Source organism: Uloborus diversus, chromosome 10, assembly GCF_026930045.1.
Source record: "Uloborus diversus isolate 005 chromosome 10, Udiv.v.3.1, whole genome shotgun sequence".
NCBI lineage: Eukaryota > Metazoa > Arthropoda > Arachnida > Araneae > Uloboridae > Uloborus > Uloborus diversus.
The window spans coordinates 101,069,088-101,095,622 of NC_072740.1; the positions used below are offsets into that span (position 1 = coordinate 101,069,088).

Below are 26,535 nucleotides of genomic sequence, written 5' to 3' on the forward strand. Positions count from 1 at the left end.
CTTTTAAGTACTTTTTTCTTGTTCACAACACTTGGGTATACATTCCCGTAGATTTTATTAGACACTTAAAATGCTTTGAATCCAACATCAACAATAATGACTATGAACTCTTAAAGAAGTGTAAGAGTAGGAAATGTTTGTAAATACTTTAAAGAGATGGTTCATTTATCAATCTTTTTGAGTTATGACCATTCACTTTGCTTTAATTTTGATGTAAGAAATCAGAAACGTTCATTAATCAGTCCTTGAGTTTTATGAAACTTTTCATAATTTTGGAACTCTTCCGTCACTTACTAAGTGATTCAACCTTTATTTCTTTGCACTAAAGTTCACTCCTTGATTAAACGGCTTAAGTAAATCAGAAGACGCCAATTTTTGGAGGAGAAAGCACAATGCAGTGTTATAATTCCTTAAAATATTTGAGTTCTGTTTCCCGGATAAAATATTTGACGATTTTGAACATATTTCCACAAAAATTAGGTCTGTCCTTGAACATCCTTTACGTAGTTGTCATTGAAGTTTATGTATTTAGCATCTTAATAAGGTTCAGGTCATTGTTATTAGTTTAAAATAGAACATTATCTTTAAACTAACTACCAAATATGTTTTTTTAAAATGGCAGAATAGACATAGACAATAGACATAGGCAGAATCGACAGTAGACCCAACGAAACATGCGACATCATCGGCAAAACATCGATTTTTCAAAATATTGATTTGTCAAATTTTAACGTCGACGGATCTAACACGGTTTAGAGCATCGATGTTCTAAAATTTCGATTTTTTTCAAATACATAAACATTCATAGTGAACTAACAAATAGCCTGCATTTGTTTATTCATAACTAAAATTTTTGGACTGTCAAAAGTTAGTTTAAAAAAAATATATACAATTAATGCTGTTTAGTTATGAAAAATACCTTCTTTAGTCTTTATGTTGAAAATAGTCACATGGTTTACCGACAACCCTATGTGTGTATTCTTCAGACTTGTATTTTCTTTTGTTTGAGATAGTCTTGATTTTTTTTATTCTTAAGTTTTTATACATCTATAGTACAAAACAGTGTCGGTTCGGGTCAATATTTTAAGTTTTTTTTGATGACAAAATATTAATAACTTCGGAAGTTCTCATTGTTTAAAGTTTAACTCAAAAATGATTGTAAAGGTTCAGCAAAGGATTGGGTCATTGATTCTGCAATTGCATCTTGTCCCAATAACTCAAGCATTATTCTGCCGTAGGCAGGTAAACGGCAGTATCTGTGGAAATGAGTTTTCGAGATATTTAAAGAAATGAGTTTTCAATTCAAAACTAACAGTAGTCAAAATGCAGGAGTAAGACATTTTTAGTGTTTTTTTGCAGCGGAAACCAAATAAACAAGCTTGTACAACAAAGCAAACGCAAAATATATGACAAAAAAAAAAAAAAAAGGAAAATAAAAATTTTGCGGTTTTTGCCTTTTACCGGCAGTATTAATCACTTATAATAATTTTCACGCAATAAAAAAATGATTTTAAAATTTTGTTATTTTTCCAAAATACATAAAAGGTTTCCAGACTGACTTTTTACCACAGAATCAACTTATCATTACAATGTGCAAGTGTAGCTCCAAAATACCGTCATGAGAATTAGTAATATTGGTGAGTAAATAAAACTACTGTCACCATAAAATAAAGTGTTTGCATACTTTTAAATCCCTTCTAAAGTTATTTCTACAGTAAAACTCAAATTCGGAAATGCTCCATTGTAATATATTGCTATGTTACCGGGAAATATAAAAAGCAGATTATTCCGCTTAGCACTCCAGATATCTGACTGCAAAACAATTCTACAGCAAAAAACAAACGAACTAAATCTCATAAATCACAGTTAAGCATTTGAGCCAGCTAATTATCAGACGTTTCAAAAATGGTTACCTAAATCCAGTGAAAGCGCAAGCTTAACCTATCCCCTGTTATTAGCGAATTGAGAGCCCAAGCTAAGGCTTTCATCCCTAACGCTGCATCACTAACCGCGTATTAAACAAATCGGAGTTTAGTGACCTGGTATCTTTTTATCCGTCCTTTGAAATTTCTGAGTGACCTTGTATTGCACGCTTTTGCGAGTAGCTTAATATTCTTTGTGGAAAATTAGGGAAACACACATGAGCCGCAACGGCAGTAGGGGAAAACAAGTTGGAAAATCACGATGCCGAAACAACAACGCGTCTTCTACTACCGTGTGCTTCAATTTTTCAACCGTCTTCAGTCATGAAGTCAAGCGTGTGAAACTGTTTGGCTTTTTTTTTTTTTTTTTTTTTGAAGGACGTTGAGCAAGTTCACGCAACACAATTTATCTGATATTTGATACGTTTATATCAGTTTAATGGGCATTTTTGCGTGCTTCAGATTTCTTCAGAAGAAGTTGGGCAATTTGTTAATTTGTAGGAACTAAAGTCAATGCATTTTTTTTTTTAAGAAAGGAAAAAAAAAAACATCCATAATGCCGTGCTAAGCGCAAAAGTCGTATCTGCATCTGAGTTCAAAATGAGAAAATGCCGTTTAAAGTTGTGTGCTTCCATGTATTTGATGCCCACGCGACTTTTTCAGAATTTTTTAAAAAATATTTCCCATTCACAAATGACGATAAAACATTGTATTTAGATAAAATATTTCACAAAGAGTCACTTGGTGACCGAAACTCATTGTTGGTAAAAAGCGTAGTTACGACTTTTGTGCTTAGCACGGCAGCATAACGAGTCCTCGTAGTCTAAATTTTATTCCAAGATCTGAAGAATGTTAAAACATACTTTGTGTGTCTGCGGAAATAACTTAACGTTCGTCAACAGTCACTAAGTATTGATGATTTTTTTTCCATATCTAATTTCTTTTTGACAACACTTTAATTAAAAACACAGTCATTAGATGCAGTGTCAAAAGTGCGTGGAGTGACGCTTCTCCCATATTTTAAAAAATATGTCCAAACATCCTCTCACTTCCGTTCCCTGCCCCCCCCCCCGGTTCTTAAAACAAAGTCTATTTTGGCGAGGTTCCGATTGTTAAAAATTTAGAAAACTGCATTACTTTTTTTTTTCATTTGAAATTGACATCAGATCTGAAGTTGTACGATCGTAGGACTAATTTTCTTTTATTTATTTTTATTTTTTTATAGGAAACAAATCATCTATACTATCATCGCAGATAAATTAAAGTTTGGAACAGGAAAAACTGCAAAAAAAAAAAAAAAAAGAGCAATGCAATAAAATCATATTCCTTTGCAGCGAATACAAATATAACAAAACTTCCGTTTCAACGAAATAATTTTTTAGTCCCGATTTAATTTCCATCACATTTCTTGAATTCCGTGACAACGGAATTCCTGTTACAACGAACAAAATTTGCTGTCCCTTGAAGTTTGTTGTATCGGGATATAACTGTATATCTGAAAACGCGATACAGTCAAGGTTATTGAAAAGTAGGGTAAAGTTGCCAAATTTTGTCTCTCACAAGCTTCTGGGATAATTAGCATAATTTACCGTCAATTAATCCAAAAATAATCATATAGCACCACTAAATAAGCCTCTACATGTTATTTAAACTTAAATACAATTAATACTTTTCAAAATGCAATTTTGAATTTTTTGTCCTTAAAAATGAACTTAAATTTAAAAAATGGTGTTTTATTTTTGTCCCCCCTCCAATACAACTTCTAAATGAGGCAATAATGGATCAAAAACCTAGTAATAATAATAAATACGGATTAATAAATTATATTTAAGGAAAACATCACAGATTAGGCATTTTTAAAACAAAATACTTAATTAACAAAAATAAGATTGATTTTTCAAGCCTCTAAACAAGCGTCACAATTTATTATTATGTTTTTTTTTTCTCATTTTTTGTTCTTCGCTTGGAGAACATTTTATTCGCCACAAGGTGCATTGTGGGAAACGTATCTATATTTCTTCATATCTGTCTTCGTAAAACATTTTTAGCACATAGAATAGTCTGCATCAAACTTCTTACTCCGATCTTATCAGGGGACGAAAATAGGACACTATATTTGCCTATATGGTGGTTTCCTGCTATACGTGAAGTCATTTAAACGTAGCAAAATACTCAGGTCATTAAGTTAACAGTTTACCCTAAATGAATATGTCAAATACAACTAAATAAACACATTTTAATAAATCGGAAAGAGCATTTACAAATAGTATTGAGATAAACCAAGTTCTCAAAAATCAAAGTGCTCCGAAACTGCAACGCAGTGTATTAGACTCCTAAAACTTTTGCAAGTAAATAGTGTTCTTGACTACGATCAGAAAAAATGTCACCAATGCAGGGGTGTCCACCCCCAGTAAGGTCAAGGGTGCACCCCCTCAATATCGCAGAGACCCCCCCCCTAAAAAAAAGCAAGAAACTCTCCAAAAAATGAGAAAAATACCCCTTAAAGCACCCCCTCTAAAAATTTCAATGGCGCAGTCTGCGCCATGACCCCTCCTAGGTGGGCACCCCATGGCAACACCTAGTGTCAGATTAGAGAAATTTAGGGAGACTGGCTACTTTAACCTAATGATGCATTTAACGTACAAATAAATAATGTGTGTACCTGAAGAAAAAAATATTTACAAGTATCTTTGAAAGATTTTCTTGATACCAACAACAGAAGAAAATTAGCTCACCAACTGTTCTTTTGAGTTAAACGAAAATGAATTAAAAATATTTCAATTGTCTTGGCGAAATAAGTATTCAAGTTTCATTTTAAACTGTAGCGAACTTAGATGAATATAAAACAAACCATGTTCAGACATGTTCAGTGCCTGAAATAAGAAAAAATCGCTTTTATGAGAAGTTCAATATTTTAATTTTAGTTGTCTCGAGATTTATGCAAAACTTTTCTTACCTTTCATTTTTTGGGAGACAAAAAAGTTCGCTTCTTTCAATATTGCATTGAACTGCTTTCAAATATTGAAACACTGTTTTCTTCTTCATAAAGTTCAGGAATGAAAAAACTTACGAAGTATTTCAATCCCTGAAGATGCTGGATTTACTTCAAACTTAATGACTTAAAAGCAACCCACTATTACGGATTATTTTCAACCTCACCGCCTGGATTTTCAACTAAATGTGTTAACATGTTAAAAAATGATATCAACAATAATGTTGTTTTCGTAAAACATAGATATTAAACCTTTCGAATGAGTCATCTTTACTACCCTTAGTTTTTCCTATTTGATTTTTGCTTTCTATATATTTCTCGCATTTAAAGTTTTCCAGCAACTTACGTTTTTTTCAACCCAGTCCCTTATAAAACGTAAAATCGAGGTTTCATTGTAATACATAATAAAAAAATGCAGCTTCTTACTTGATGATTTCAAATTTAATGAATGTAGTAGCTTGTCACTATGTTACTGTACAATGTTATCAGTACTGGAAAATATCGTAGATCATCAACACTTTTGATTACTATTATTTTCTCAAAATACATTATTTTTGTTTTAGATTTACTTCATATTAAAAGTATTTCTTTCTCCTTAGGTTCCTGATTCGCTACTCGAGTGTTCGAATGAAGAAGCTGCGAAGGAAGTTCCATAGCTGTTTTTAAATATTAGCTTATCTTTTCGTCAGAGTGCACAAATATCAATCTACGTCAATTCAAAGAAAATAAAAAGAAGATCAAAGGAAAAATGTCATTCCCAGCAGCTAGTGCTTACCTCGCAGCAGTAAAGTGGAATGATGAAGACTGCTACCTTCATGATTTCATCAATAAATATGAGCTACCTCAAGTAGCTAAAATCACCAAAGGTCAATTCGCCAATTTAGGCGTACCGAGCTTTGCCAATCCTTCTCTAAATCAAATTGTCTTGATCGCCAGATCTAAACGAATAAAAGTTGCTGCTCAGTGTGTCAAGTTTAAGAATAAAAAAAATATTGTGCCCGTTGGATCGAAGCTTGCTATTCCCGATTCTTATGAAGGCTGGTTTGAAATTTTAAGTGAAGACTTGAAACCAGTACCCTGCATTGAGACTGTTTATGAGTTGTGGCGAAAATCTCCGGCCACTTGTCTCGTTCGTGAAAACATTAAAGCTCACCTCGCAAAAGTTGATGATGCAGATATTTTGTCCGACAAAACTAAAACCATTTACTCCGGGGAGACATTAATTGCAGTTGATGAAGTTAAAGTGATGCATGCTAGATCAAAATCTGGACGATATTTGAAATGCTTTACTGCTAAGGGAGATGCTGTCTTTCTCGGTTTTGAACAAAAAGGAAAGTTCAGCACGGTTGCTACTGAAGAGAATATATCAGGTGTTCACACTATCGACAATTTGCTAGCAAAATGCTTACCTTTGATGGTTCGTTTAGTTCATGGCAAACCACCGTTTAGTGTAAAATCAAATTCTAATTTTGTACCTGAAATGAGGCTGTACTCTCTTTTTGAAGAAGAGAGTGTCATGGCTCTACCTTTACTTAAAGATGCAAATATAGTAACTCTACCACCTTCAGCTCAACTGAAGGTACAAGCACCAAAAAATGTAGAGACTCTACTTAAGCTTAAAAACTATGATTTTCTGATCAAGAAATATAAGAGCTTAATGCAAGAAATGTCAAATCAAATACAGTTATTCGATATTTCACTTTTAAAAGACACTCGTGGAAAAAAAGTTAAGATACAAAAACCTCGCGAAAAATGTTTACCAAAGATACAACTTCGACAACGCAACTCTTCTGATAAAAACTCTAAAATTAAAGATACACCTAAACAAGAAGTATCACCAACTGGCAGCTTAAACGATTATCTGTCTGATGACATGGACGTTAATTATGATGAAGTGGATCAAATTTATGATTATGTGAGAGGACTTGCCCCACTCCCACCAGAAATTGCTCATAATTTAAAAGGTGACGTGAATGGTAATACTGAACTTTCACTACGCCACAGTTCCTCTCCATCTAGTTCGCCAGTAGCAACTAATTCGACCGCTAGTAATAAAACGCCTGAGAAGCCTAAACCTCCACCCATTGAAACTATTCCTGTAAGAAGAGCATCAAAAGATGAGCTCCCCGCCTTGCCAGTTCAGTTCCACAACAATATTGTTATCCAGGATGGCGACATAGACGATATTAATCCTGTTGAAGAGCACATTTATGAAAAAGTGTCAGTTCGAAAAGATCGAAAAAGAAGCATACCGGAAGCTAGATGCAGAATCTGGACAGAAGAACAGCCAATTGTATCTCACCACTTAAATTACGGAGTCAAAAAGCTTCTTATGAAAAATCCAGCTCAAAACAAAATTCATCAACGGCAGCGATTTTCAAGAAACCCAAAAAATCAGCCAGTATTGAAAGATGCTCAAAATCCTAACCAACGGGCACGTAGCAAATCCGCGTCAAACTCGCCGCTGTTTAATATAAGATACAAATCCCTTGGTAATCTAGTAGCTGAGTTTGATGCGCTTAATTTGAATCATACTAGAGGCCAAGAGTCAAGTGGTTCCGGTAGCTCAAAGGAAAGAAGTTATGAAAGAAGAAGCCGGATGCAAAGACCTAAGTCAATGACGGATTTATTCGTGGACGTTAACCACCCGGCGGCTCAATTATGCAAGTATAGGAACTTTGAACCGTTTTTCAATGGTTTAGACAACCGAAAGTCACATTTTTGTCCCGAAGTTGTTGGTGGAAAACTAAGTATGCAGCACAAGCGTATAGGAACATTATACCTTTGAAAACTCGCATCTGTGTTGCCAACTATTTGCAATCTTTGTAAGTGATTTTTACTATCAGCAACTTTACGCAGTGTATGTTTTTCCCAAATTTTACTTTCAACTACTTTCTGTCATGCACTGTGATAAAAGAGATTCATGGAAATTTGCTCATTTGTGGTTAAGGAAGTCAGACTGTAGTGTATAGGTGTGTGTGTTATGCCAAACAACTTTCAAACATTTTCGTCTTATTTTAAAAATGGACTTAGATACTGAAATGTGTTCGAATTTCTGTCAGTTTTATGTGTGAACTTTAAATGTATTCTTGTAAAAAAAAAAAGACTTTTGTGATAATGTATACCGATCGAATCAAAAGTATGTCATAATTTAACTTCGTTCCTATTCTTTTGATTAAGAAATGGTAGTTTTTATACTCACGTAATTTATTTTTTAAAGCTAAAACAAATGTTTTGAAAATGTAAAGCTCTGTATTTGTAACTTTTTTATCTATCGAAAAGTAGCATAATGATTATGATTGTAAGAGCAATAAAATTACTTTCCTTTTTAGGCCTTATCTTTTATTTAGTAATGTGAAAGTAGTTTTGAGAAGTTCTTGTCCCTTGCACAAAATGTTAAGACTTTAATGAGCAAAATTTATAGTAAATCTTGTAATCCTTTGATACTTTCTACCAATTGTATTTGATTTACTACATGAGTGATTCCATTTCAAATCTGGCAGTCAGGTATGAAAAGTGTCATAAAACTATTCCCGATATTAAAAAATAAATAAATAAATGAATACAGTAGTTACAACTAAGGGGCATATAAAGTATCCCAAAAGGATTTTGCAAGAATTTTTTTTTCTTCAGTTACAGCCTACTAAAATTCTGCACAATATCGGCCATTTGAAAAAAAAAAAAAAAACAGCAAAACACTCGATTTGTATTGGGCACTCTATATTTCAAAAGTATTTAACAAATTTGAATAATTCTTTTTTCTAAAAATAAATAAGGATCCATGTATCTTCTAGACATCGTTTTTGAAAATTTAGGTGAGTTTGTTGATGAAGAAAAAAAAAGTATTTTTGTGCTGAAAAAACTGCATTTTTACCAATTTTATGATTTTTTTTCGCCATGAAAAACAAAGTTTCTTTTACTAAACGAAGGTGGCAGTCTAAAGTCTTTATATGATAATTTCCTAAAATATTTCATCATAAATCCTAAGGTGCATACAGCCTTTTAAAAATTGAAAATGTTCAAAAATTAACGATTTTTAAAGTGAGATTACTCAAAAAATCATTTTAAAAAAAAATCGGCTCATTTAAATCCCTTTTACTGCTTAACAAGAGGATGTACACCAAATCCTATGTTTTTTCTCAGAAAATGTTTTATGATTTCTAGAAAGTAACCTTATCGCCCATGGCGTGCATGTAAAGTGAAAATGTCTAGTTATGTCCTTCACTAAAATTCTGATTTATTAATGCCTTATAGTTACAATGATAATGTAGGGGAATGTGAGGCAAAGTGAGATGGTGAAATATTTAAAACTATTTGCAATCAAATCAGGAAGGCAGGCATGAAAAGTGCCATATGGCCATCTCCGATTTTTTTTAAAAAAATATAGTAGTTACAACTAAGGGGTATATGATATATCCCAAAAGGATTCTACAAGATTTTTTTTCTTCTGTTATAACCTACTAAAATTCTGCACAAAATCGGTCATTTTTTAAAACAACAGCAAAACACTGGATTTTAATTGGGCATTATTTCAAAAGTATTTAAATTATTTGAATAATTATTTTTTAAAAAATGAATAAGGATCCATATATCATCTAGACATGGGATTTTGAAAAAATTCAGTTGGGTAAAGAAAAAATATTATTTTTAAGGGGAAAAAACTGCATTTTCGCCAAATTTATGATTTTTTCCCCATGAAAAAAAAGCTATATTTACTAAACAAAGATGGCAGTTAAACGCCCTTATATGACAGTTTCCTAACATATTTTATAATGCTTCGATGTATACAGCCTTGGAAATAAAAATTTTAAGAATTAACGATTTTTGAAGGACGATGTACTAAAAAAAAAAAACATTTTTTAAAAATCTAAACATTAGCTCGTTTGAACCCCTTTAATTACTTAACAAAAGGATGTACACCAAATCCGGTGTTTTTTCTAAGAAAATGTTTTATGATTTCTTGAATGGCCGTGCATGGCGTGCATGTAAAATGAAAATGTCTCATAATGTCCTTCACTGAAATTCTGATTTATTAATGCCTAATAGTTACAATGATAATGTAGGGGAATGTGGGGAAAAATGAAATAGCGAGGCAAAGTGAAATGGTGAAATATTTACTGTGCTTTTAGCGCCACCTGTCTGGTAATCTTTTAACGAAATAGGTACATATGTAGTCTAAACCAATCAGGAAAATATTATCTCGGCTGATCAAAGCATATGATAATACAAGAAATTTTCAAAAATAGTTACTCAAATTGTAATATTTTGTCGTAAATCAAAACTTATTTTTGGTATTATAAAATGATAAATTTCTTATTATTAAAATTTTGAATAATAATTGAGACCTTGTAATGTTCGGTGCAGTATTTATTTAGTTAATATTAAGATTATTTGTAAGTAAGTCAGTTTTAAATATTTTGCACAATTTTTCAAGTGCATGTAGGGCAAAGTGAAATAGTTCATTTCATTTATTTATTCAATCTTTTATCAAATAATTTACATATTCATTTATTAATTATTTCATTAACGTTCCTTCATTTAATAATTCTCTTATTTATTCATTCATTCACTATTTTATTAACTGATTTATTTTTCTAATTAATTAATTAATTAATTGGTTTTGTCTCATTATCTTTTGATTTATTCATTTATGCATTTATTTAGGAACATATTTGATCAAAAGTATTCTTTACAATCGAATAGAAAAAAAAAATATTTCAGTAGAAAGAATTTATTCTTCACTTTGCCCCATGAAAAAAAGTGAAAGTTTTCCACCTTTTTTGAAGGCACAAAATTACTGCAAAAAATTAAAAATAATGTTTCAATGCAAAGTTTTATTACAAAATACGTTGTTCTTTCTTTATGTACTGCTAGTTTCAAAACAAATTTCCAATTTGTTCATTTAGAAAAAGCTACGTCATCTTCACTTTGCCCAACATTCCCCTACTTTATCAGTAACAGTGTAAATTTTACTAACTTTAAGATATGTGTAACGAACCGCTTTTGATGATACAGTTAATTCGTCTTTTTTTATGACTCTGCCTAATTAGAGAATAGACTTTGGTGACAATCTGACTTCGTTATTTATATAAATTTTGCTGATTAAGGCTTAATTTAAATGGGATCTTAGCTGCCGTACTTCCTTTTTTATTTCACATTTTACATATTTTACATTTTTTATCATTTTAATTTTTTATATTTTTGACTGAATCCAAGCAACTTGAGCATTAAAATAAGTTCTGAAGACTAAAGGTCTACCTTTGGTGATCTCTTTGGTTACCTTTTGTAAACATCTTCAAATGATTACATCTGTCATAGAACAGGTGGGTTTTTAAAATCCTCAAACTATAAGTGAGTTTTGTGTTTTGAAGTAAATAGGGGAATGTGGGGCAATGTGAAATAGTTAAGAAAACCTACTTTTTTTAAATGAAAAATATCGTAATTTGTTTTGAAAATTATGACACATAAAGAAATAACTATATTTTATAATAAAACTGGCATTGAAACATTATTTTTAAATTTTAGCAATACATTTTTACCTTGAAAAAGAAAGTGGAAGAGTTTCTCTTTTTTTTCCCATGGGGGCCAAAGTGAAAAATACAATATTTATTTAATATAATCGTTTGTATTTGATAATTAACAATATTTTTGATTAAATGAATAAGTAAATAAAATAATTAATGAAGAAATAAACAGACAATGAACCATTGAACGAATAAATGAATGAAATAATTAATAAATATATATAAAAAAATGAATGAGTGAATAAAATTGTGAATGAATAAGAAAATAATTGAATGAATGAAAAAATTAGTGAATTAACAAATGAAGGAATGTTAAAATTTTTTAAATTAATACGTGAATAAGTAAGTGGCTAAAAGAATGACTGAATTAATATAGGAAATGATCTATTTTTGCCCCATCAATTTTGCACCGCATGCACATGAATAATTGTACTAAACATTAAAAATAAAAAGAAGCTTAATATTAAATAAATAATTAGTGCACCGATTATTAGTAGGTCTAAATTATTATTTCAAACATTAATAACAAGAAATTTATCATTTTATAATAATAAAAATAAATTTTGACTTACACAAAATATTACAATATTAGTATCAATTTGCAAAAATTTTTTGCATTGTCGTAATCTTTTATCTCCTGAGATATCTTTTTCATGACTGTAATAGACCACATATGGTACTACATAATCAAAATATTGCCAGATAGATGACGCAAAAACCAGAGTAAACATTTCACCATTTCACTTTGACCCGCTACTTTACTTTGCCCCACATTCCCCGACATATACATAAAAGTAATCATACGAGGTTTGATCCGAAAATTCTGAGACAACGATCACCAATGATAGCCAAAGCACATAAGGGTCATGCCTAGTGACTAACAGAACATTCGCAGCTGATTTTCTAACTCTTTTTACTTAAAACTTGAAGTGAAAGGATTTTTTTTTGGTTTAATATGTAGATTTAAAATGCACAAGGTGACTATTTTTCTTTTCTACCAAGTATTCGAAGAAAAATAATCGCTGATAGGTATTCTTTCAGCAAAGAAGGCATTGTGACTAACGTAACATTTTTGCAACCCTGAGAAACAATCCATTGTGACGAGGCAAATTTTCTCTGAAAGTTACTCAGGTATTTAAAATTAGGTGATGTATTTGTAAAAAATTAACAGTCTACTTTAAAAATTATGCAACATATGTATTACAGCATTTTTTTCTTTCTTTTTTTCTTTTTTTTTTTTTGGCCGTTAGTGATACATTTACGAAAGACTGCGACTTACGTAACGTGACTAACGTAACCATCGAATAACAAGCAATGCATACATATAAAAAAAACATTTTGTGATTAATCTCTTGCACTTACATTATTTTTACACTTTTTAGGAACTTTTTTAATGTTTTATTATGGTTATTTCTTTACTTTTTTCTCTAGATTAGCGTAAGAAATCGAATGGAAGGATTTAGTTTAATTAATTCAATTTGAATGTGCCAAAAAAAATCCTAATTATTTCTCTTTTAAAAAGTTAATTTTATACAAGATGATAGTTTCACCAAGTTCTAGTATTCTGCTAATATACTAATTATCTTCATATGAAACTCCGTAGTACTTTTCAACGACATATTATTCTTCAAGGTTTACTAATTCATTGAACGAACAGTGTTGCTGTATATCCTGAATTAAAATGTAATGTTGAAAAAAAAAGTGTTCAAACAGTTTTGCAGAATGCATTTTAATTTCAGATATCACCGCAAATGTTTAAATTTCTAAATCATCATTCATGCATTTTCCGTAATATGCTACAGCAGCGTTTATTGTCACTGTATCATATAACATATTCAAATGTTTTCACACTATCCGCTATTATTCCATTTTAAGAATTAGTTGAGATATGTTCTAAAAAATATAAACGTTCTTCTTTGTTAAGATAGTCTTTCTATTTTCTTAATTCATTATATTGGATTTTTGTGTTTAATGCATATTCAGCAGAGTACTCACTTTGCTTTACCCACCCTTCTTTAAAAAAAATTCTTCTTTAAAATGGAAGTATTTCTTTTTAAAGAAGACCTTTAAGAAACCCTTTTTTAAGTAGACAGAAGGTTCAGACTGTAACAATACTAAAGGTATTTTTCACCCTAAATATTTTTACCAATATAAAATGTCTACTTATTCAAAATTTTATTGAAAATGTACATTAAATTAAATAAGTTTTAAATAATAGCACTTATTTTTAAAAGTTACGTTAGTCACATCTAAACTATTACGTTAAGTTACAGCTCAAATGTTACGTTAGTCACACTAATTAATTTATATCTACTGTATCTAAAACAAATATTTTGCACTTTTTAAGTAGTTGTGATACAGATGTAAGAAAAGAAAAAGCTTCACTGGTACAATTACCGGGTTTGGTTTTTAAGCAGAAAATAGTATACATTTTGGTGACTAATGTAACGCAAATATTTTCAGTGAAATAATAAAACTAATTAAAACATTTATGCAATGATGTATGTAAAAAGAACAGTCAATTTTATTGGGCCAACTTCTAATCTTTCAGAATAAATATAGTTCTTTAAAAAAATTGCAAATCTTTTTACATTATGCCAGAAAACTTAGAGGTATGCTTTTTGCGTAGCTGTGCTAAGACTTTTTCTATAACCTTGCACGTTTACAGCCGAAACAAAAGCACCGAATGAAACTTTTTCAAACTGTTACTGGATTTATATACTACAATGTATGTTGAATGAAATGATAGGTCACAATAAGCGCTTTGTGTGAAAAACAAAAATCTGTGGCTGAGGTTGACATTTCTATGGAATGGATCTTAAATTAGATGGAAGAGGAGAGTGCTGTAGGATGCGTCTTTCCACCACATCCCACACGTTTCCTATGGGGTTAAGATCTGGGCTAAACGGTGGGAAGGGAAGGGGTTAGAAGTCAGAGCGAAACAATTTTCTGCAATTCTGGAACGATGTATAGTTGCATTATCGGTTTTTTTTTCTATTAAAAACATTTATTCCTTTACTTACGAGGTTAATGACCCTTATGGTCACTCGCTTGCTCCACCACTGTTTCAGACCTCAAAATGAAGCAGCAACTCTGAAACAAACAGTTCTGACTCTGTCTTAATTTCGGATGCTTGTGTAAAAAAATAGGAAGGTGATTCATCAAAAACCTGATATTTTCCAATCGCAAAATTTTTTTAAATAAAAATGCTTAAAAAAAACTTTAAAAAAATTATATTTACTGTTTGTTAGGAAGTTATAAGGAATAAAATAAAGGGAACTCACTTTAACTGTGCTACACCCCTCAAAACAGGGGGTCAAATTTTCACACACCAGGAGAGTGAACTAATTTTCTACACTTCCAGAACGATACATAGTTGCATTTTCGTTTGTTTTTTCCATTAAAAATATTTATTCCTATACTTACGAGGTTAATGGTTCTTATGGTCCACTCGCTTGCTCCGCCCTTGTTCTGACCACTGTTTCAGAACTCAGGAAAAAGCAGCAACTCTGAAACAAATAGTTCTGACGCTGTCTAATTTTCGGATGCTTGTGTAAAAAACATAGAAAGGTGATTCATCAAAAACCTGACATTTTCCAATCGCAATTTTTAAAAAAATAAAAATCCGGAAAAAATTATATTTACTGTTTGTTAGGAAGTTATAAGGAGAAAAATAAGGGGGACTTACTTTAACTATGCTACACCCATCAAATCAGGGGGGGGGGGGGGGCTAATTTTCACTCACCAGGAAAGTGAACCAATTTTCTACACTTCTGGAACGATATATAGTCCATTATTGTTTTTTTTCTATTAAAAAGATTTATTCCTATACTTACGAGGTTAATAGCCCTTATGGTCACTCGCTTGCTCCGCCCCTGTTCTGACCACTGTTTCAGATCTCAAGAAGAAGCAGCAACTGTGAAACAAATAGTTCTGACGCTTTTTTTTTTCTTCGGATGCTTGTGTAAAAAACATAGAAAGATGATTCTTTAAAAACCTGATATTTTCCAATTGAAATTTTTTTTAAATAAAAATGCTTACAAAAATCTGGAAAAAAATATATTTACTGTTTGTTAGGAAGTTATAAGGAGAAAAATAAAGGGAACTCAGTTTAACTATGCTATACCCCTCAAAACAGGGGTCAAATTTTCACACACCAGAAGAGTGTCAAGCAGCACCAGAAGAGTGACAAAATGAGTTTCATCAAAGGTTATCAAAAATTTAGCCATAGTAATAAAGAAATAAATGTAACCTGAATGAAAAAGCATGAAAAAGTGTTTTGCAGAATGAATTTTAATTTTAGATATCACCGCAAATGTATAAATTTCTAAATCATCATTCATGCATTTTCCGTAATATGCTACAGCTGCGTTTATTGTCACTGTATCAAAAACATATTCAAATGTTTTCCAACGAGCTGCTATTATACTTCATTTTATGAATTAGTGGAGATTTTTTCTAAAAAATATAAACGTTCATCTTTGTTAAGATTGTCTTTCTTTTTTCTTAATTCTTTATATTGGATTTTTGTGTATAATTCATATTCAGCTGAGTAATCACTTTGCTTTACCCACTCTTCTTTTTTTTAAAAAAATTCTTCTTTAATTTGAAAGTATTTCTTTTTAAAGAAAACCTTTAAAAAAGCCTTTTTTTAGTAGACAGAAGCTTCATACTGTAACAATACTAGAGATATTTTTCACCCTAAGAATTTTTAACCAATATAGAAGGTCTACTTATTAAAAATTGTATTGAAAATGTACACTAAATTAAATAAGTTTTAAATAATAGCACTCATTTTTAAAATGTTACGTCAGTCACATCTAAACTATTACATTAGTTACAGCTCAAATGTTATGTTAGCCACACTAATTGTTTTATATCTACTGTATGTAAATTAAATATTTTGCATTTTTAAGTAGTTGTGATACAGATTTAAGAAAATAAAAATCTGGTGTCAAGCAGCACCAGAAGTGTGACAAAATGAGTTTCATCAAAGGTTATCAAAAATTTAACTATAGTAATAAAGAAATAAATGTAACCTAAATGAAAAAGTATGTTTATTTCACATAAAAAAAATCTATGTAAAATCTGCCATAAGGGACACTCCAAAATCGAACATACCTTCAAGCCTCAGTCCCTTTACATAGGTTTTTCCATATTAAGTACTCTGAATAGCTTTAACCCCGAATAACGGACAGTTATTTTATCAATATATATGTATATATACAAATACATGTACATACGTATATACAGTGGCTCCCAAAAGTGTTCGTACACTTTGAAATTTTTTACTAAAACCAAAATAACGCGAAACTAAATTTGAATATGAAGTCCAATATTTTTTCACATCATTCTTACGTCATTCCAAATACAACCCAGCAGTTTTTTCAAATTATTGACGGATCTTCTTTTTGAAATGGGTCAAAAAACGAAGAGACAGATAAATATTACGAAACAAAAGTCATCGTACACTCAAATATTTTCGAATAAATTCATGATTAAATTTATGATATGTCGTTTTTTTATTATTTTTGCATTGTGTTGACCCTTAAAAGTCATTTGGCTTTAATTTTTTGTTTATTTATTTCTTAATATTGTACTTAGTACTGTAAAATGGCTGGTATTCGTAAAAAAACCATAAACACCATTCGAAATCTGAATTTTTCCTTACAGTAGCGGTAAACTGGTCTGAAATGTCTCTAAATAAGTTAATTTATTCCATTCTATAGTAAAGTGCTTGATAAAATGCTTTAAAGAAAAGAATTAAACCGAAAACAAGATAAGAAAAGGTCTACCGGCAAAGTTGACAAAGCGTGATCGGAGATTTACAGTTAAAAAATTTATGAAAAATACGCATTTGAGTGCTGGAAAAGTTTCTGCAGAGTTAAATGAAAATTTTTACATTTAATTTTGACCTAAAATTGTTCGCCAAGATCTCTGATTAGCTGGATTAAATGGGACCTCTTCCCGCAGATATTTTCTTGGCCGTGCGAAAAACAAAGCTTCGGCTTTTCGTCGCAAAATCAATGATAAATTAGCTCAAAACGTTTTGGAATTACGTCTTACTTACAGATAGAAATGAATTCAACATTTCTGGATAAATTGTTGTATAATTGTAAATAGAAGAAAAAATTAGAAACTTAATCTTAAGAACTTAGTTGAAGCAGTTAATCAGGACGGTAAAGGTGTTCTGGTGTGAGAGTGCATATCAGCACCAGGACTTGATAGTTTGGAATTTTTTGATGAAATAATGAATCATGCTGTTCATTTAAATATTTTAAAAGCGAATTTTAAACTCTTAGCCGAAAATTTGGTTATCGGAAGCAACTTTGTCTTTTTATCAAGATAACATTAAGAAGCACACGGTTTTCAACGTTTGCGTCTAGTGCCTCAAAAATTGTCCTAAAGTTTAGAAAATACCCCTTCAATCTCCAGATTTGAACTTAATGTAACATATTTGGAGATATCTGGAGGCTACATTACGAAAATACGGCTTTGAAACGAAAATAGAGCTAGAAACGGAAAGGTTCGAAGTGTGGTTAAACACTTACTCAGAAATTGAGCAAAAAAAAGAAATAAAAAAGAATGAAATCTATTCCCAGACGTTTAAAAGGTGTTGTTGATACTGCATGATATTCTACTAAATAATAGTTTTATAAAAAGTTAGATTATTCAATAATATATAGACACTTTTCAAAGTGTATGAAGACTTTTGTGAGATAAAATTTCCGGCACTTTTTGGTTTTTGATTTTTAAAAAATTAAGTTTTAATATTTTTTTTAAAAAAATCATGTAGTTTTGTTGAAAATTGATCATAGATCTTATAATTAAATACCTATTCCGAAATATTCATTCCAACCAGTGGATAGGATCCTATTTCATTGAAAGTTGTAGGTGTACGAACACTTTTGGGAGCCACTGTATATCTATATATATAAAAATCTCGTGTCACGATGTTTGTTCGGGGTAAACTCCGAAACTACTCAACCGATTTTTCTCAAATTTCATATCTATGTGTCATTTGGTCCAACTTAAAAGATAGGATAGTTTTTATAATTTTTTACTGCAAATTTCATATTAATTATGCAATAATAGTGTGAATTAATTGTTTAGTTCTAAAAATTCTTAATAGATGGCGGTGTAAGTTAATTAATCGATATAACACTAACATCGTATGACTTGCTGCTAAAAACACAATGACAAAAAATTTAGAAATGTTGCTTAGAATTTCCATATAACGTTTCGGGATATTACAGGCTATTATTCACTTCCTGAGAAAATCACCTATATTTTTCAAAACGTTTCCTTGAATTGCTACAAATTGCAGATTTCACACCGTTGAGAAAAATATTTTTCTCCACCAGTATCAAGATTAACTAACGTATTTAATAGGCGTATCGGTTTCAGAGCGATTACGGTTCGTCCAGATTGACTCAACACCCAATGAGTGCGAAAAGATATCTGGATCACGAAACTGTGCAAAAATTGCAGAGGAGTTACGTTCAAGATACCTGCTTGAGAGTCTGTCTTCGCGTTGGCAGTGCGTGCATTAATGCTTTGAGAGCTTTCTTAGAAAAGCTGGAAGGTTCCAGGCTATTATACTAAACCTGCGTTAGGCTTCTCTGAAGGTGCCAGAATCATAACTGCCTTTAACCAAGAAGACTACTGAATTCTTCAAAAATATTCAAGGTTAATTTCAGGAAGGTTAATGAATTTAAGCGGAAAACAATTATTTTCTTTACTTTGTTCCCCCAAGAGATTTTCAATAACAATAATTCTTGCAAAGATACGTTCGCAAAAGAAAATTGCAGTGACAATTGCATCGTCAGGCATTGCTCCTACTTTTTTTAGATGGTAGACGAACAGCACATTCAGCTTTAAAGTTGTCGATTAGATATTCATAACAAACAAAACGCAATGTGTAACCTTAAAGGAAAAAAAAAAAGTGGAATGGCTATAGTGTTGCAAGAGAGTGAAATTAAAATTTGGGATAAGTGTACTATGGCTCATGAGTAAAAGCATTCATTCGAAGCACATCATAGGATTGTGCAAGATTTGAACGACAACGATAAACTTTTAGGCGAAATTGTCTGAATATTGTCTGAGGACTTCCGGCAGACATTACCAGTTATTCCGATGTAATCAACGCATGTTTAAAACAATCGTTTTTATAAGGTAATGTCGAGATAATGCGATTGACAATGAACATGCGAGTATAAACGCAAAATAATCTAATCCCACAAGTATTTTCTAAGCAATTGCTGGGTATTGGAAACGGTGAAATTGAACTGTATCAAAATATACAGTACAACAAATAGTCAGACAAATTCTACACTGCCGTTGAGACAAAAAGGAAACTAATTGAGAGTCTATTCCCAGATAATTTTTTTTTAAAATCATAATTGCCTCTGTAATCGCACTGGTTTTGTAGCAGTTTTGTTTTCGGTAAGCATTCCCGAACAGACAGGAATATTTGTGGATCGTCAATTGTCGACTGTCAAATACATATCCTGATGTTGTCGCAAATTGTGTTTATTGGTCGCACAAAGTCATTGGGAGTTGACACTTTCTAATGCAGGTTTGACATAAGGAGAAACAGTATTCGTCAACTGTTTAAAACAATTTTGACGACATACTATCCAACACAATCATCATTTTTTAAGGAGAAACTATATAACTTTCACGTTTGAAGACGTATTGCATCAAGTTTAACAAACACACAAATGTCCAAATCCAGATTTTACACCAGAGATGAATATGAAGCTTTAGTTTAAACTGAAAATTTTGCATTTCAACGTCAAATTTGCCATTTAGTCATTATGATATGCCATCACTTGATAGTTGGACTTGAAAATTAAGTGTTTCTCCCATGGGCACAACTACATGTAGCCAGCTCAGGTATGGAAAAACCATCAAACCTGTTCGTGTTAGCAAAAGACAGATTAACCAAAAACATTGTGAACAAATTAGTACAAAGATAATTTTCAATTTTACTAATTTAAAATAATCGAAGCAATAGTTCGAAATCAATGTTATCTACCTTATTCATAAAATTCCACTTTTATAGCTTATCAATTTATGTGGTATAATTTGTGAGGTCATTGATTAAAAACAATTGTAAAAACAATAGTTAAGGCTGACATGAATAAACTGCATACAAAATCTGTATATTGGTCAGTGCTTAATTTCAACATTCTGATGCTTTACGTATCAATTTCAAATAATTTTGCACCATTGGACGAAGTAAGTACACTGCAAAAAATTTCCGAAACGTTTCTGAGTATTTCCGGGTAACGTTTCAGAATTTCAGTTGTTTTTATCTACTTCTTGGAAAAATCAAGTATCATTGTCAAAAAGTTCTCTGAATTGCTACACGTTGCACGAATGCAGTTTTCTCACTGTTGTGAAAAATATTTCTAGCTTCCAGTTCAAAGATTAACTGAGCGTATTCATAAAGTGTAGGGCTTCTCCGCCCCTGTTGATTAAGTGCTGAAAGGGAGCAAATAGGTTTGGACGACGTTGCTTCGCAAGAATTGCAGGCGAGTGCAATGCGCGATACTTGCTTGCAGTTCTTGCTTGACTTCGGCCATGCTTGCAATATTGCTGATGGAACTTGCTAATTAAATCAGGAAGGTGCCAAGCGGTTATACATACCTAAGTTTTCTCTTATTTTCCAGAAACATGACAGGTTTTAAACGGGAAGATTTCTGAATTTTTCACGAGGCTTTAAAATCAACGGAACTTTCTCCAGCTTTGTTAAAAATATTATATAATTTGATCGTATAAAAACAATGAGTAAAAAATTATTTCCATTCTCTGCCACAGCAACGCGTGGCTGGGTCAGCTAGTATATGTATATTTTTTTTTCCCAATTGCTATACTGAAATTCTAAACCAACAAACTATTAACATTTTCACATTAAGTTGTATTGTTTGTTATTTCTAATTCTCTAATTTAAAAATGTATATACCTAGTTCTAAAAATTTGTGCTCTAATTTACCTAAGCCAGAAATTTGAATCAACTTCATTTACCTATTTGAGCAGCATTAAAGTTTTTAAAAAATGCATAACTAACGAACTTCTTTTTAAAAGACTCGTCTGAATAGGAAAAAAAATCAAATAAATAGAATTTTTCTACTGCTGCATTTTTTATTTATCGTTTGCGGAATTCCGCTTTTTTTTTTTTTTAAATAATAATCTTACTTTCTAACTAATCTATTGGAAATAAATCCTATTCAACTGGATGTATTACCGGTGCTTTTAAAATAATGCCAGGAGGGTGATTTGGGGGGGGGGCAGGAAAATGTATTTTTTTAGCCGGGAGAATGACTTTTTCCTTACAAGTTGCGTTTTACTCAGGTCCAGAATTATAACTGAGGTAGAGAATGCTATTTCTCTTTTCTAACCTCTTAATTCAATTTCACACTATATGAAAAGAATTTTGTTTTATTTAAAACAAAAATGTTGTCCAGGAGAATAACAGTAAAAATTTTACATAACCCATTTTTTAACTTCAAAATTTTAATAAGAACAGAAGACACCATATTAACAGAATATTCATGGAATCCAACAAAATGGTGATCCTATAGTGTTATAGTACAGCGGATTAAAATTTCTTTTTCTTTTTAAATCTATAATACTTGAACTCATTCCTATATAGGGGCGTGCACAGGGGGAGGGAGAGAAGGGACACCTGTTGGCCCGGGCCGGGCGCCAAAATTACTGTGCTCGTTCCTGTTCCTAGGCCACGAGAATGACATGACAATCTGGGAACACTAAAATAATGTACCTTGATTTTTTAAATAATTAAATTCCTTTAAAGAATGTTATTTTACATCTTTAAGTATGCATAATTTATTACTACAAATTAAATTTGTGGACTGTTCGTATAAAATTTTAAAATAATTTAAGCGTATTTGAGAAACGAGTTGAGACACGCCCTAAGATTAAATTTATGTTTATTCAAACATTTTGGAAGGCAAAAATAAATGAGTTGCCTATTATTTAAACAAGAATGGAGTAACATCAGAAATGTTATTTTTTATTAAAAAAAGATAAAAATCTAGGTCAAACGACTCTTGTGTTAGGCTCCTGGGACATAATATTCTTAGGATTTTTGAGAATCACCCAGGTATTCCACATTAGGAGGTATATCATATTAAGGGACTTTAACCTACCGTCACAAAACATGTGTAGGATTGTGGAACAAAGTGACATATGCACAGGGACCTGCACAGAAATTTTGGAGTCCGCCACAAATGACTTTTACGTGCCCCCTCCATACTGTTTACCCCTACATCCCTACATATACTATTCCACCCGTCATTTTAAAAATCTCAGGCTCCCCTTCAAGTTCGGGTCCAGGTCAATAGATGTCCCTTCTCCCCTCTATACACGCCTCTGCATACGTAGTTAAAAAACTTACACTTTTTTAAATGAAAAATTTTAAATTCGTTTTAAAAACTACAGTACTTAAAAGGAGAATAATGGTTTTTAAAATAAAATTGCATTGAAACGCTATTTTTCCTTTTTGCAGTAAAATCCTAACTTCAAACAAAAATGGAAATTAAAAAGCTCTCCCCGTGTTTTGGATAAATTAATAATTAAGATATTTTTCTTATGAGACATTTTTTACTTGATTAGCATTTCTCTTTAAATAAATAAAAAAAAATGAAATAATAAATGAATCGATAAACTACTTAATTAGAGTGAAAGTAAATGAGTAAATAAATAAGAATATAAATGAGATAAGTCATGAATGAATTAATGCTTTGCTTTAGGAACATGATATAGTTTGTATAAAATAATATCATTTTTATTTCACCCAGTCTTTTATGTCGTAAAATGAGGTGCAAGCACATGATCCCTTCATCGTCCTAAGGATGAAGTAGTAGAAAAAGATTATCCTTTGTCCTCACATTTGATTACCACCGTCCCGACCTTGATCTAAGTGATTGCGGAAGTGGTCTATCTTTATCTTAGGTACTTTTTCTGAGAACGAAACGCAAAATGTACTCATACGGACCCGAAAGAAAAGAACTAGAAGCATGAGGGGGAAGTTGCTCCCCTTGCCCTCTCCCCTCCCGTAAGAGTCGCCTATGCAATTAGTTCAGTATAAAGCATTCAGTGTGTGCATTTAGTCAGTGTTCTTTCAGTGTAAAAGCGAAATCTTATTGAAATATTGAATATCTGATAATTAATAGTAGCTAAACACTGGATTTTTTTTTTCACGGGGAAAAATATGCAAAGGCATAGTAACATCATTTACAAGGAGATACACCACTTTTACAACGAACGACACTTTTGAACACAAAATTTTATGACAAAACAACAACAGAATAATTATGTGACGACACAAACACACATTCTTTCTCACAATGACCAGATTATCACTATGAATTAAAAATGATGATAGCTATTTGACTGTACTACTCACGAATTTTTTATTAGTTTTTATTTAGAGACTGGCTGTAGGGTAGACCGGGGCACATTTACACAGTGCCTTTTTTTCAAAACGAATCATAAACGGAGAGCCAACAGTCATAACAGATTGATGCTGCTCTCTTGCACATGTTCGCATAAGTTTTTGAGCATCAGTCGAGCTTAGGTCTAACATGCAGAAATAATAATCTGTTTTTATAAAGTTGAGTAAGTTTTGTGTTGAACGTTTTGAAGCTTATTGTGAATAAATAATACTAGATTAGGAAAGAACAAATACATAAAAGTAAGCAGAATTTTATCCTTTTGTGAGAATTGTACTTGTAAGAACTGAAATATTATTAATTTTTTTGACACGTTAAAAATAAATCCAAACTTAGCGACGGGGCGAGTTTACGCGTTGACGTCGGAGCACCTTAACGCGCGTTCTTACGGTGTCTTACTTCCAAACGTGTCCTGAAGCTTTTTTCGCTCCAAACTGCCTCAAATCTTTTTAGTATTTTCAGGTTCTATAGTTTTGAAAATCACCATTTCTTTTTTAATTGAATTACAGATTTGCATCTTCTAAGTTACTATCATGTAGTGCTGTCTTCATGCCCATTCAGCTTTTACTTTATGCGCTATTCAGTCTGTAATAAATTTATTTTATTTTAACGATGGTAAGACGTTGTGTTCGAAACGCTAACAGAACCACGTTATGTGTCAAAATAAATATGCGTAAACGTGCCCCGTGTTCGGGGCACGTTTACGCAAACGACTTGGACTCAAAAATATTTTTTTTTTTACGGTTAAAAACACAGAATGAGCAACAACTGAATATACCAATTTTGACTCCATTAATTGCTTCATAAAATCGCCATGTCTAAAATTTCCTAAGTTGAAACATAAAAATTTTAAAATTCATTGAAAAAAATCGGCGTAAACGTGCCCCGGTCTACCCTACCCGCACGGCTGTGATAGTGCTATAAAAATGAAAAAAAGTCTTAAAGAGTTTGAAAAAAAAATAAAAATCAGTGCGGTACAATTCAGAAAGTAATTGATTGATACAGTGAGATAACACTTTTCCAATTATTCTTATATGCACAAATAGGACAACCTCACCAATCAGGATCCGCCAACCTTTGGTGTCAAATCATGTCTCGGCTGGATGACTTGGGATGTCCCATAGTCTATCACGTTTTACACAAAATCCTGTAAGTCAGCTTAAATATTTGTTTGAAAATTGGGGGTACTGGGGAAAATCCCCATAGTCAAACATTCAAATGCGTTTTGCTCAAAATTAGCTTTTTTTCTCTGACGAAACCTTTTTTTTCTACCCTTTACACATTTAATCTTTTCATATTTACCTTTTTAGCATTTACAGTCTACTAATTTCAATTAAAGAAACTTACCGAAATTGCCTTATCGCCCGGTCAAGAGGAGCTGAAGCAAGATGGAAGCAGTTGAACCAGTTTTTCTAAAACGACAGAGAGTCACGCTGGAAAATAAAATTGCAAGAAATGGAGGCCTTCCGCCTTGTTTAGTGGCCAGAGAAGTCTGGCTGTGATGGGGAGGTCCTGGGCTCGAATCCCGGCTCTGCCTTGGATGTACTTTCTCTCTTCTGTCCTTATCCTTTATTTGTGAGAATTTGTTGTTGTGCTGTGAATGGTTGCCTACCCTATAAACTTGTCCTTATGGCATGTTTGTACCGTGGATGTCAGACTTAACACCAAATTATGGTACAGTTTGAAAAATGAAGCAGCGCACCCCCCAAAATTGACGGCCTAGGTGACAAAAGATAACAAGAAATGAAAATTTCCTTAGTACCGAGAAATAAGGTAAGGAATCTGAGGGGAAGTTGACCGTGAAGCTGAGAAGCATTATGAAAAGTCGGAGAGAATTTCAGAACCTTCCAGCTGAGTCATTGAGCTACCTCATAGTATCAACATAACCAAATATCTTCAAGCATATGAAGAAATTGAAGTTTCTACTGAGAATGCAAATGTAAGACGTTATTCCCTCATCTCTCAAATTTGTAAAACACTAGTTCTTAAATATGTACAGATGTATCTGTAACTCCATGTGAAAATATCACTAAAACTTAATATAAACTGCCAGAGAGAAATTCCTTTACCTGTTTTCACCGGTTAATATGAGGAATTTCGAAATTTCCCTATGCAATTTATGACCTTAATTCATGAAAACGAACAATCAAATGCGACGCAAAAACTTTGCTCTTAAGTCTGCTTTATAGGGTCAGATATAATCCTTGCAAACATCTGAAACCACGAATGATTTATTGAATGCCTTAACAAACACCTTCAAAAACAAAACAAAAAAATGTTCTTAATGCGAATATTCAAAATTTATTTAATGTAGAAAAGCAGGGACTCGCACAGGGTGGGGTGGGCACACCTGTTGGCCCAGGCTCGAGCCTGAAGAGAACAAAATATTTTTAAAATTAGGCGTAAAATATAGAGGTAAACAATATGGAGAAGGGCCCGGAAAAGTCATTTGTAACGGGCCCCAGAATTTATGAGCAAGCCTTTTTTAGAAAGGATAAGCAAGGAGTCATTCAAAGATTTGTGAAATTTAATTAATAACATGAAAAATCAACGTTCGAAAAAAGTGCTAGATTTGAATCGAAATAAATAATTGGATCTCATTTTGTCCCATTTAT

General features: G+C 31.9%; 1 protein-coding gene across 1 annotated transcript; it reads left to right on the forward strand.

Moving 5' to 3' along the window:
* The first annotated feature begins 5,662 nt into the window (after window positions 1-5,662).
* Window positions 5,663-8,212, forward strand: LOC129231115 (uncharacterized). Its single transcript, XM_054865361.1, has one exon. It carries the CDS (start codon window positions 5,663-5,665, stop codon window positions 7,700-7,702), a length of 2,040 nt encoding a protein of 679 aa, XP_054721336.1. The 3' UTR covers window positions 7,703-8,212.
* Window positions 8,213-26,535: the final 18,323 nt, after the last annotated feature.

What these genes read in the sequence shown, in the direction of transcription:
- LOC129231115 (XM_054865361.1), top strand. Translation starts at nt 5,663, where the DNA reads ATGTCATTCCCAGCAGCTAGTGCTTACCTCGCAGCAGTAAAGTGGAAT.